Source organism: Uranotaenia lowii, chromosome 1 (genome assembly GCF_029784155.1).
Source record: "Uranotaenia lowii strain MFRU-FL chromosome 1, ASM2978415v1, whole genome shotgun sequence".
In the NCBI taxonomy this organism is placed as follows: Eukaryota; Metazoa; Arthropoda; class Insecta; order Diptera; family Culicidae; genus Uranotaenia; species Uranotaenia lowii.
The window spans coordinates 51,508,510-51,520,745 of NC_073691.1; the positions used below are offsets into that span (position 1 = coordinate 51,508,510).

A 12,236-nucleotide genomic window follows, 5' to 3' on the forward strand; every position below is an offset into this window, starting at 1 on the left:
TCAATTTTTTAGATATTAGGACTATGCCGGCACCGTTATTGACGTTTCACCGCGTTATTTTGAACACTTTAGGTCTTTTTGTTATTTTCTTTCACTTGAATGTTCAATAGAGGTTGATTATTTGCTAATTTCTACTTTACTGTACCTAGTATTCTCGGATTTACGAATTCTTTTTGAGAATTTTAAATCATTCATATAAGGTGTTCCATTATGTCTAAGTATGAAAAAGAGAAGCATTTCCTCGGAAAAGCAAGAAAATATGTACCGGGTACAAATTGTATACTATCCTCAAAACTTTGCTGAGTCAGAGAAAATGGAAGAAGTAAACATTTGTGCGGCATGATAAAACACATGGACAAAACTTTGGACCGGAAAGGCACGCATGCTTACGCCTGTGAGAAGACTCCCTGAGTTCGGGAAGGGGCCAAAAAGTGGGATCTCCTCTAAGCACCGTCTATTTTGCCAAGGTAAAATTGGGTCTAAAGACATGTAAAAAGTAGAAGAAGCCGAAGTGGAGTTAAAAAACAAGCTGATTCCATCCAACCAAAAGCTCGACTACAAAACTGGGATACTAGTACCTATAATAAAATTCGGGATAACCAAATGGTTGACGAGACGCAAATATCAATTTCAACCTAAAAATTCGGTAAAAAAGCAATGGTTTGGCAAGCCATATGTGAGTGTTGCACACAATGAAAACAACTGTTCACGCCCGAGAGTGCCTGAACTCTGAACCGTCACCTGCCGCCAATGATCCGAAAGCATGATCGCCCGTTACTGTTTTGACCGGATTTGGCATCAGTTTACTACTCAAAGGATACGATGGCTTGGTATCGATCCAACAAAGTCCATATTGTACCGAAGGAGATGAATCCGCCATATTGTCTTCAAGAGAGACCGACCGGAACTTTTTGGGTCTTTACGAAATAGCACTTGAGAAAACATGTAAAGCCTGCAGATTCTGTCGAAAAATTCGCAAAAGACTGGAAAAAAGTGTTCAAAAACATCCCAAACCAGTCTAATGAGCAGTCTTCGATCAAAAATTCGATTACTGGACACTATTTGGAATCTAGTTTTGTATTGAAAAGAAGACTATAGAAAACATGAAAGTGAAATAAAATTTGGATTTGCTCCTAAATTGTGTTTATTTTGCTCATTTTAAATCGTGCTTAGACATTTTGGAACACCCTATACACATTTACTCATAAAAATTCAATCAAATGACCAACCCAATTAAAAACGAGTTCAAATTGTGTTATCATTATTAATGTTTCTTCCGATGAAGCGATGCAACGCCAAGATGCAAGAAAAAAAAATAAGACAAAACATAAACATGCGCTTTAAATAGTTAGTCTTACATACTGCAATTGATGTAAAATAAAAATAAACATAAATCAATTGCTACAATCAGTGCGGGTTGCATCGCGAAGGTCAAGAGAGGCGCCGCAGTCAGTTAGCTTTCTTCGTTGGTGCAATTCGGTTCGGTCGAAACTACAAGATTCGATTTCAGGGATGCCGGTTTGGTGGAGAAATACTGCCCTTATTTGCATCTGTTTGGGACTGTTTGTTATTGCGGAAGAATTGAGCGATCCCGGAAACGGAACCTTCAGTTGCACTTGTTTCGGTAACGGAAGTGCCACAACGTTATGTACGATCAAAGGCGGTACTCTTAATGCGGAAAAAGGGTTTAGGGCACGAATCAGCTGTAGTGATGGATTGCTTGAACTGAGTCCCAGTGTGAGCCCGGAAGAAGAAATAGACCGTTGCAAAAATTCTGAAACCTTAAGGTGTTCTGTGATAAGTTACGAAGTTAACAGTTTGCAAAACCTTTTTAACTCAATTTGTGCTAATGATTCGCGAAGCATTTTCGTGTTAAAAACCCTGCTTATCAAAAGCATTCCGATAGAAACTGTGAACAACAAACTCTTGAATGAAGGCGCAAAAGTTGAACAGTTAATCATAACACATGATGAAACAAATGAGTTGCAGGAAGGAATTTCTCCAGGAAAGAACGAACCGGAAAACATTTTATCTGAGATCAGACTCAATTCGCTTAAAACATTGTGCTTCAGCAACAATAACTTCGAAATCATTTAACCGTTGGCCTTTTCCAAACTGAAAAATCTCACACATCTGAATTTTAGAAACAATCCCATCCAGCAATTACCAGAATCAATTTTTGACTCTAACCGAAGGCTGGAATCATTGCAATTCAGCTATCACGGCAGGAAATTACCAGACTACATCTTCGACGGCTTGACCAGTTTGACTAATCTAACCATCACAAATGGAACGTTGACCGTTATCCAAGAAATTTTGTTTGAAAATTTAACTAAGCTGAGTAATTTAGATCTGAGCTACAATAATTTGGAGGATTTAGAAGGGTAAGTTGACGTTCAACATTGAATTTGTGTAAGTTCGTTCGATCGATCACCGCACTTTCTTGTGGTCTTCTGTAATTGATATTTTTCGGTGATTTACGACGTAAAATAAAACAGCTGTTTTTTACGTTTCGGCTTACTGAATTTCAGCCATCTTCAGAAAAAAAACTTGTTTTGCCGCGTGTTTCCTTGACCACTTTCGCTCGATAATTAAGCCGAAACGTAAAAACAGCAATTTTATTTTTAGGCGTAAATCACCGAAAAATATCATTTAATGAAGATTTACACAAAACTTTAAAAACTATCATTTCACGTTAACTGGAGTTATATGGAACCGAGCTACCGAAAACATAAAATATTGTCTTTAATTTCGTAACATCACAATAAAGGGTGATACGGTCAAAATTTGGTCAATATCAACTTGACGTATTTCTTTCAATTTTGCATTTAAAAAACCTGAACACCCCTCATTTTGAAGGTGTATGTGTAGAATGTTGCTCCTATTTTGGGTTTTCAATTCACTCTTCAGTTGTCAGAATGCTGTCCAAGCAAGAAGAGCAGCGTATCAAAATTAGCTCGCGCGTCGCGAAAATCCGAGCTACTCGCACGCAAAGCTGGCAAAATCGCTAAAAGTTGCCAAATCAACCGTTACAAATGTAATTAAAGTGTTTGGAAACGTCTTTCGACAGCCAGGAAGTCTGGATCGGGGGGAAATCGAAACCGGAAGCCGCTGAGACGACAAATAGAGTTGGCGGTTGTTTCAAACGAAACCCTAACCTCTCTCTCCGAGATGCCGCAAATAAGCTGGGTGTATCGTCTACAACCGTGCATCGAGCCAAAAAATGAGCCGGACTATCGACTTACAAGAAGGTAGTGACTCCAAATCGCGATGATAAACAAAATACGACGGCCAAAGCGCGATCCCGAAGGCTGTACACGACGATGCTGACGAAGTTTGACTGCGTGGTAATGGACGACGAAACCTACGTCAAAGCAGACTACAAGCAGCTTCCGGGACAGGAGTTTTATACGGCAAAAGGAAGGGGAAAGGTAGCAGATATTTTCAAGCACATGAAACTGTCAAAGTTCGCGAATAAATATCCGGTTTGGCAAGCCATCTGTACCTGCGGCTTGAAAAGCAGCATTTTCATAGCTTCCGGGACTGTCAACCAAGAAATTTACGCTAAAGAGTGTTTGAATAAACGTCTGCTGCCTTTCCTGAAGAAACACGATTGTTCCGTACTGTTTTGGCCGGATTTGGCATCTTGCCATTACGGTAAAAAGGCCATGGAGTGGTACGCCGCCAACAACGTGCAGGTGGTTCCCAAGGACAAGAACCCTCCCAACACGCCAGAGCTCCTACCAATTGAGAAATACTGGGCTATTGTCAAGCGGAACCTAAAGAAGACCAATAAAACTGCTAAGGACGAGCAGCAGTTCAAGGCAAACTGGCTTTCTGCGGCAAAGAAGGTGGACAAGGTGGCTGTACAAAATCTGATGGCAGGGGTTAAGCGTAAGGCTCGGCAATTCGGATTTGGAAAAGCGGAAGCCTCACTGAATGTTTTTCCTGAATTTTATACTGATTAAACTTGAAAAAGAAATTAATTTAATTTTTTAAATAAACGATTTCACCAATTTACACGCGTTTTCCCTTGACCAAATTTTGACCGTATCACCCTTTATGCTGCACCTTCTCTAAATAAATGAATGTTTTTAAATTATTGAAATTTATGCATGATTAATCACTGTAATTTATGTTTGTTACTTAATTCTATCAGCCTTATCGATGAAAAATAGTATCTTATTTAGTAAGGAACAAATTCTACAAGCTCATTTTTACTAACTTCCATTTCTTCTAACTTCCATCTGTCCCCTAACTAAAAAGGACATCACTTTTCACCGATAAGGCCGGTAAAATTAAGTAACATTATTTAAATTTTTATTTTTTGTGGGTATCATTTAGATACATCAATTTCAGCATAAATCAGAAATCAGAAACAACTATTTTAAAATAAAAACTGCAGTTGAGGGGTTTTTTTATTTGATTGCCCTCCTGGGCAGCTGAGGGTTGGCGTTTTCTAATTATCATACCCATTTTATCGTACTAAATATCCCTTTCAAATCTCATTTGGTTAAATTGGTTGGTAAATTTTTATAAGATGCAACAAAATTATCTGGAGTTTTCTACTTCCCTCTCCTCTCCTCCCTGAAAGGCGGAAGAGTTTATAACAATATCAAAAACATATCTTGTACCCAAATATCTTCCCATGTCAAATTGGATGTCATTCGCTTGATAAATTCCAACGTTATTCCAATAAAATTGTATTACGGGCACTCTACCCTTCCTATGTACTTATTTGGAAGAAGGGTGATGTTTCAAATAATAATTATAGAACCATTTCTCGTGTCCTAATCGTTTTTCCTGTGAAATTTGGTTCTCTTTCTTAAATAAGTTCTCTAGTGTGCAAAAAATTGTATGGGAGCCTCCCTTCTCCTTTCCTATACCCCCAGCGGAAGAATGGAGAGGTTTCAAATAACCATAACCATTTCTCGAATCACATGCTCTTCCATGCCAAATTTGGTTCCATTTGCTTGATTAGTTCTCAAGGTGTAAAGGAGTTCCTTCCCCTTCTCTATCTCCCCACTGGAAGGAGGTAGAGGTACCAAATATCGATAGAAGCCTTTTTTGTTTTCAAATTGGTTCCATTTGCTCGCATTGTTCTTGAGATATGCAATAAAATTGTATGGGAGCCCCGCTCCTCCCTTTCCATCTCGAATCTCGGAACGATTTGCTCGAATTTTTCTCCAGTTATGCGAAAAAATGTATGGAAGCCCGCTCCCCCTCTCTTATTTCCCCGTTTCAAGGAGTCATAAAAATATTTCTCGTACAAAAATACCCTCCCATGCCAAATTCGGTTCTATTTGGTCATTTAGTTCTCCAGTTAAGTTATGCAAAAAATGTAAGGAAGCCCCCTGCCATTTTTTTATCTTGTCACTGGAAGGAGGGATGGGTGCTAAATATTCATTGAAATATTTCTATTACCCTAGTACCATCTCATGACAAATATGGTTCCATTTGCTTGTTTGGTTTCCGCGTAACGTTAAAAATTGTAAGAGACCCCTTCCTCTCCATCCTATTTCCCTGTTGGAAAGACTAAGGGGTCTCAAGAAATATTTCTCGTACCCAAATACCTTCCCACGCCAAATTTACTACCATTTGCTTGGAACGTTTCTCCAGTTATGCAAACATTTGTCTTTTGATTGGAAGACTCCCACCCTCCTCTTCCCGTATGAGGGAGAGGTCTCAAACCATAATAGAAACCTTCCCCGGCCTCCAATACCCCATCTACCAAGTTTCACGTAAATCTACTCTATAGTTTATAGGGAACAGACAGACAGATAATGAAAAATTTATAGTATCTATCTTATCCTTTTTTCCTTTCTTCCAGGCTAACTTTTCGCAACCTAGCCAGCTTGCGGACGGTCAAAGTGAACAACAATCATTTGACAACGATTGCAATGGAAATTTTCCCGTCCAATCTAAGACAACTGAGCCTAAACAGCAACAATCTAACCGAACTGATCGCAAACCATTCAGAAATCGCAAGATTCCGAAGTTTGGAAAACTTATCGCTCAACCAAAATTCTATTGAACAGACTGGACCGTGGACTGCAATACGTTCTCTCAAGAGTATGAACTTGATCAATAACAGGTTGAGATTTTTAAATTTGAGCAGTTTCTCTGCCAGCCTTGCTAAGCTAGATGTGTCATCGAATGCGATTGAGGAAGTTGTCGGCAGCGAAAAGTTGATACGGAACAGATCGTCCTTGCTGTTTCTTCGAGTCGTTGGAAACAACTTGAGCTGTGATTGTCGGATAAAAACAATAAAAACTGATCTTAGAGAGGAACCCTGCTATCGTCATCATAGAAAATCATTGGGAGATTTGAATGGGGATATATTGGTTTGTTCAACTAAAAGAAGACGGGTAGCAGAACTTGGTAATGGATGTACCATGGTGGAAGAAAACTTTGTCGTCCTGGTGAACTGTTCCAGTAGTCAGTTAATTGAAGTTCCAAAGTTCCAAGAGGAACTTTTCCCTAGCACAGTGGTCGGTATTTTAGATATCCGTTATAACAAAATCACGAAATTACCGAACATCAGCTCGGATCCTTGGTTCAAAAACATTGACATTTTGTCGGCGGATGAAAACGAGATAAATTCCCTCGAAGCTGGTAGCTTGCATGGAAATCTCACAGTAGTTTCATCAACCAGGAACAAGATCAACAATTTAGACGAGGAAGTATACAATACAATTTCAGCGAGCGAATCGCTGACGGAAATTCATTTTCTGTCCAATCCTTGGAAGTGTCGATGTGATTTGGCCAGAAAAATGTGGCAATTAAAACATAAAATTCAAAATTTTACAAGCTTAACGTGTGAATCAGGAATGGTCTTCTCCGATTTGAACGAATCCTGTAATCGTTACATCCTAGTTCTTGTAGTGTTACCTACCAGCATACTAATATTGACAATCGCTCTGTTTGCAACATTTTATCGGTATCGTCACTACATCGAACTTTTACTTTTTAAGCACACGATTCGGAAGAAATTCGACGATGAGAAAGGTTCAAAAAATCAATCTCGATACGATGTGTTCGTATGTTATTCCCACAACGACAAAGATTTTGTTCAACAGCAACTGCTTCCAAACGTGGAAAACTTTCCCCACAAATATAAAATTTGCGTCCACGAGCATCACTGTCGCGTCGGAGAACTACAGCGTCCCGAGATTCTGGAAGCCGTCGGCAGCGCCAGAAGGACCATCCTTTACCTAACGCGACACTTCCTGGCGGCATGCTGGACTCAGCACATACTTATCCCAGCAATTATTGAGAATCAAGCCAAGGTGATCGTCATCTTCAAAGATGATTCCCTCGATCGGTTAAGTCATTTAGACTTAACTAATCAACAATACTTAAAAGGCAAATTGCGCCTAGAACGAAGTGATCCAAGCTTTTGGCGGAAACTATGGTACAGCTTGCCTCATCCCGGCAAGGCACTTCTTCCGGAAGCGGATGATAATCGGACAAGGATTGTTCTGGAAAAGCGACAACTTAAGAGCCAGGAGCTTCTGCTGCGAAAGCAGAACATCCAGCGGGAGCGAAAACGGCTGCACGACGTGAAGTTGTAGTTTCTGTATTTTTCTTTAGTCGGTAGCCAAAAAAAATTTTTTTTTAAAAAGCTTGATTTGTTTTTTGTTAATTTAAGATCCGAAAAGTTTTCCCATAATTCATATTAATTTTATTATTCTCTAGAAACCATAACCATTTTCACAGTTAACATTTGACTGAGTTATCGACATTCGAGGGAAATCGAAACATTTTGTCCGGAAGCCCTCATCCAGACCTCTAAATGAACTTCGCTAGCTTTAAAAGGTGGTTCAGTTTCATAACAGCGTAAAAGAGGTGGCCCACCCATTTTTGCTTGTTTAAAGGAGAAATTATTGGCGTTGGCTATCGTCAAATTTTTCTTCTACAATTTGTGCCCAAATTGATTAACGGACAATTTATGCAAAACTTGACTTTGGCACTTTTTTAGAGAAAAGGCGCATTCATTTAACATAAAAACAACATTTTAGGCTGATGTGTTCCCAACTGACCTCTTGTATGTGTGTGTAGCAAGAGTCCTAAAAATGGCCATGGGTTGTATTAACGACCCGAAAACATTGAATTTTGAAAATTGCGGGTCACCGGTTCTAATCATGCTAGTACGTACACTTTTGTTTAGTACGCATTGAAAAAATCGTTCGCATCTTAAGGTTTTCCCATTTTAAAATCACGCACAATCCACTTACCTCATTAACGACGAATCTCTCCTCAACGCCACAGCCGACTCGTAGATTAACATTCACATTGCCTGAAACGGAAAAAACCACAATTAGGTAACATACCTAAAAGGAATACCAGAACCAGTAACTCACCACCAGTTCCCTCACAGCTCGCATCCGGCACCGTGAAGAAGAACTTTACCCCAGCGTCCTTATAACCCACAACGGCCGTGATCTTTTTATCGCACAGCCGAATTTTGCCGTCCCTCATTTCCTGCGAGACACTGTTCTTGCTAGGGTTGATCACTAGTTCACCATTGTTGAATAACTTTTTCAGATCAACAGTTTCACTCGTTTCGGTGTTCTTAATGGTACACTGGGACCCATCGAAGGAAGCTGCTACATCTGGGCACATGACATTCGTTGCCCATTCAAATCGGTAATGACAATCGTGCATGATTTCCTGTAGCACTGGGTGACCATGGCCGGCTTTCGGTTGGCAGTAGAACTCAACCTCGGACGATAGCTGAGTCGAATTGTCCTTGGAGAAATTACTTCCCCTTAAATACTTCAGCTGAGCACGATCGCCAACTATAGTCAAGGAAACATCCGGATAACCTAGCGATAGTTCTTTCGTTGGGGTAGGATCGTTGGGTCCTTGGACGGCCATACAAGCTGCAGATCCACCGGGGCATCCTAAACCATAAGTGGATAGCAACGGTCGACAAACGTTTAAGAAAAACTTGTTTTTGGGATCTTTTGCGATATCCAGGCTACCGTTGATGGAAGCTTCATAGTTGTGCTCCGCGGATATCAACAGACTCAGATCAACTTCCTGATCGCTGGACAAATTCATGGCCGAACAGGAAATCTCCTTGGTACACGCAAGCTCCGTTTCGATTTGGATGATCAGTTCGCAATTTGAGTTTTCCACCACTTTGGGTGGGGCCTTTTCATCCTTGTCCGTTTCACAGATGAACTCAATTTTGGTGGACCAACGTTGATCGTTTTTGCAGATTGATCCTGAACTATATTGCAGGAAAGGAGCCCCCGTTATGTTGTACGATAACTCGTCATTGATAGTTCCTAAGCTGATGGTCTGGGAACCATTGTTGGTCAGTTGACAGGCCCCGGACTTGGCTGCAACATTTTAAAAATATATTAAAACTTATAATTTCTTTAAACAAAAAAAAAGTTATTACCTGGACACTTGGTATCGGTTAGCTGGCATATTCCGAACTCGTAGCTTGAGTTGCTCGCGGTCACAGTGTACTTTTTGTTCGCCAACTGGGTCATATTGAACAGCAGTCCGGTGATCGGATCTACCACGGCACAGGACTCCTTTTTCTTGCAAGCCAGCTGGGTGCGCCACGAAAAAATGTGGCAACATTTTTCCTGGCCAACGTACTCCGGTGACCCCTCGACAGCCGCCGGATCACACTCGAATATGATCTTCGAATCCTGACACGATCCTTCACCAGATTTCAAATTCATCACCAGCTTATCGCCCTCCAACGAAGGATTGGGATCGGTTTGGCCGAAATCGTGATACTTCTTAGTGTAGTCATCTTCAGCCTTATTTACATGGCAAACGCTGCTTCCCGGAGGGCACATTGTCATATGGCCATAGTGGACCGGTTTACAAGCGGCCACAAAAAAGTGAGAACCATTCCTATCCGGGACGTGATGGTTCAAATGACTCAGCGGAAGCAGATTGAACACATGGCCAGACGCATCCTTGACGGAGCATTCATTCTGTTTAACCTTTTCTGGCAGCGGGAGACAAACTAGCGGCGAGGTCCAGAACATGAAATAGTTACACTGATCCTGCGTGTACGGAATAACGGTAAGCGGAACTCCCACAGGCGTGTAGCTACACATCATAAGAATATCCAAGGAGAAATTTTTTCCATTCTTACAGCTCTGTCCACCGGAAAAGTTGAAATGAATCCGACCATCCAGCAGATGCAGGCTCGATTCCATGGCCAACACTTGCTCCCCGCCCTTTTTGCGCCGCAGACAGGCCGTTGCATTTTCTATTCCGTTGCACTTGACCTTCAGATGGTCGCACACATCGAATATGAAAACATCGTTGATATCGGAACTGATGTGATGGGCCAGCTCCGAGTCCAGTCCCTTCAAGTTGAAGGTGTTGTTGTACAGAGGTTCGCGAAGAATACAGTTTTCTCCGGTAAGAGACTGGAAAGCGAGAAAATTAGCGTTAGAGTCAGAGAAGTCAGCCAAAATTACAAAACTCAATACGTATACGAATTTACTGAAATACAAAAACTAACACTTGGCATAAAAACAGAATATAAAACGAAAAGTGTGACGATCCAAAATTAGAAAAGTGTCCAGTAAAGAAGACATACATGGAAACCTATCCTTATAGCAACAGCACAAAGACATGAGAGATGAAAACTAGGACTTAAGACCAGAAGCATGAGTCCTGAGACTTGAGATATGAAACTTGAGACCTGATTTTTGGAACACTCGCCATGTCCAACAGTCCAACGTCTCACTTTCATTTCTCTCTCACTCTCCACTCCTTACTTCCAATGTATTATTTATGTCTCATTACTCACGTTTCACGTCCCACATTCAATGTACTTCTTCTAATTTCTCACGTCTCATTTCTCAGTTGTCGTGTGACATGACAACTGAGACATAACAGGGGATTTTTTTTTATTATCTGACGGGTTTGCGCCGGGGGTCTTCAGATTTTCACCAAAATTGAAAATTTGGTTCATTTTTGCGACTTAAAAACACATGTATTTTTTCTGATTTTTAACATTTTTATTTTTTGAGTTAGCTTCGGTTAGATTTTTTTGTCAATAAAAAATAACCATTTTTCAAAGCTACATAACTCTGTTGTTTCTCAACGGAAATTATAAAATAGCACATCAAAATGCATTGAAATTTTATCAGCTTTCCAAATAGAATAGTTGAAAAAAATAAAATAGTGACCTTCAACATGAAAAGTTGTAAATAAACTTTAAATGGCGTCTAAAAGTACCGTCTGCACCACCGAATATTTTGCAAAAAATACCATTGTGTAGCTCGATTCATGATGCAACTTTCATCTGAAGACACCAAAGTGGGCCATTAACACCTTGAAGAGTTATGAAAGAAATAATGGCAATAAATCTCTTTTTTTGCATCGAAAACAAACAATGGTCGAACAACTGCACTCACATATGGAGATAGCAAGCACTTCTAACAACATGGAAACAAAAGAACTTATCAAAGCAGGTAAAAAAACACTATTTTTTGGGCTTTGTAGACTGACCCTACTCACATAATAGTCCCATATGAATTTTCGTCATTTTAGGTCAACATAGGGATTCAAAATAAAACACTAAAAAAAAGAGGTTTTGTTCTACAAATTTCGAAAAAAAATATCAATTTGTGACTGTCCTATATGAAATATACCCGAATAACAGTTCCATATGTGAAATAACACGGATTTGGTTACTTTTCAATGTTTCTTTCGGCGAAATAGTCTTTGGTTTATTGCTTTGAATCATTTAAACATTTTTTTAACTCACTTGATGTCGAATGATGCACACTAGTTTTCGAAGGCAGGTCTGACTTCCTTAGGAATGACTTCCTGAGCGAAAAACTATCGGATGCAATCAAAAATCGTAAAAAGATTCAACTTACAATGTGGAATTCATTATATTTTTTTTGCAAAAGTATGTTTCTTTTTCTGACAATTGCATTTAGATGTTCAAAAATGATCAAATTTAAGTCTTAGAAAGTAGCTTGGTGAGAAAAATATATTTTGTATGGGACTGTTATGCTAGTAGATTCGAAAAAGGTTTCAAATATGGTCGATTAACAGTCCCATAATGAATAAAAATGGTGCTCTCGACCTTACCAATAACCCAATTTCGAAAATTTCAGGCCTAACGATTTATTATGACAACCTAGAAACGATTTTCGTTTATGCTGAAAGTGGTGGTCACAGTTTAAAAATAAATTCCAAAACAGAAAAAGCTGATTGTCTCGCTTGCTTATTTTTGT

General features: G+C 39.8%; 1 protein-coding gene across 7 annotated transcripts in view; it reads right to left on the reverse strand.

Annotated features, from left to right (window-relative positions):
- The window catches only part of LOC129740585 (cation-independent mannose-6-phosphate receptor), a 431,652-nt gene that overhangs the window by 399,436 nt on the left and 19,980 nt on the right, over positions 1-12,236 (reverse strand). For all 7 annotated transcript variants that reach the window (XR_008736296.1, XM_055732281.1, XM_055732284.1 and 4 more), the window contains exons 3-5: positions 9,413-10,409; positions 8,364-9,350; positions 8,238-8,299 (exon numbers count right to left, since the gene is read on the reverse strand). Coding sequence is in view for 6 of the 7 variants with exons in the window: in XM_055732281.1 (XP_055588256.1) it covers positions 8,238-8,299; positions 8,364-9,350; positions 9,413-10,409 (2,046 nt within the window). In the remaining variant the exon portion in view is untranslated. The remainder of the gene's footprint in view (positions 1-8,237; positions 8,300-8,363; positions 9,351-9,412; positions 10,410-12,236) is intronic.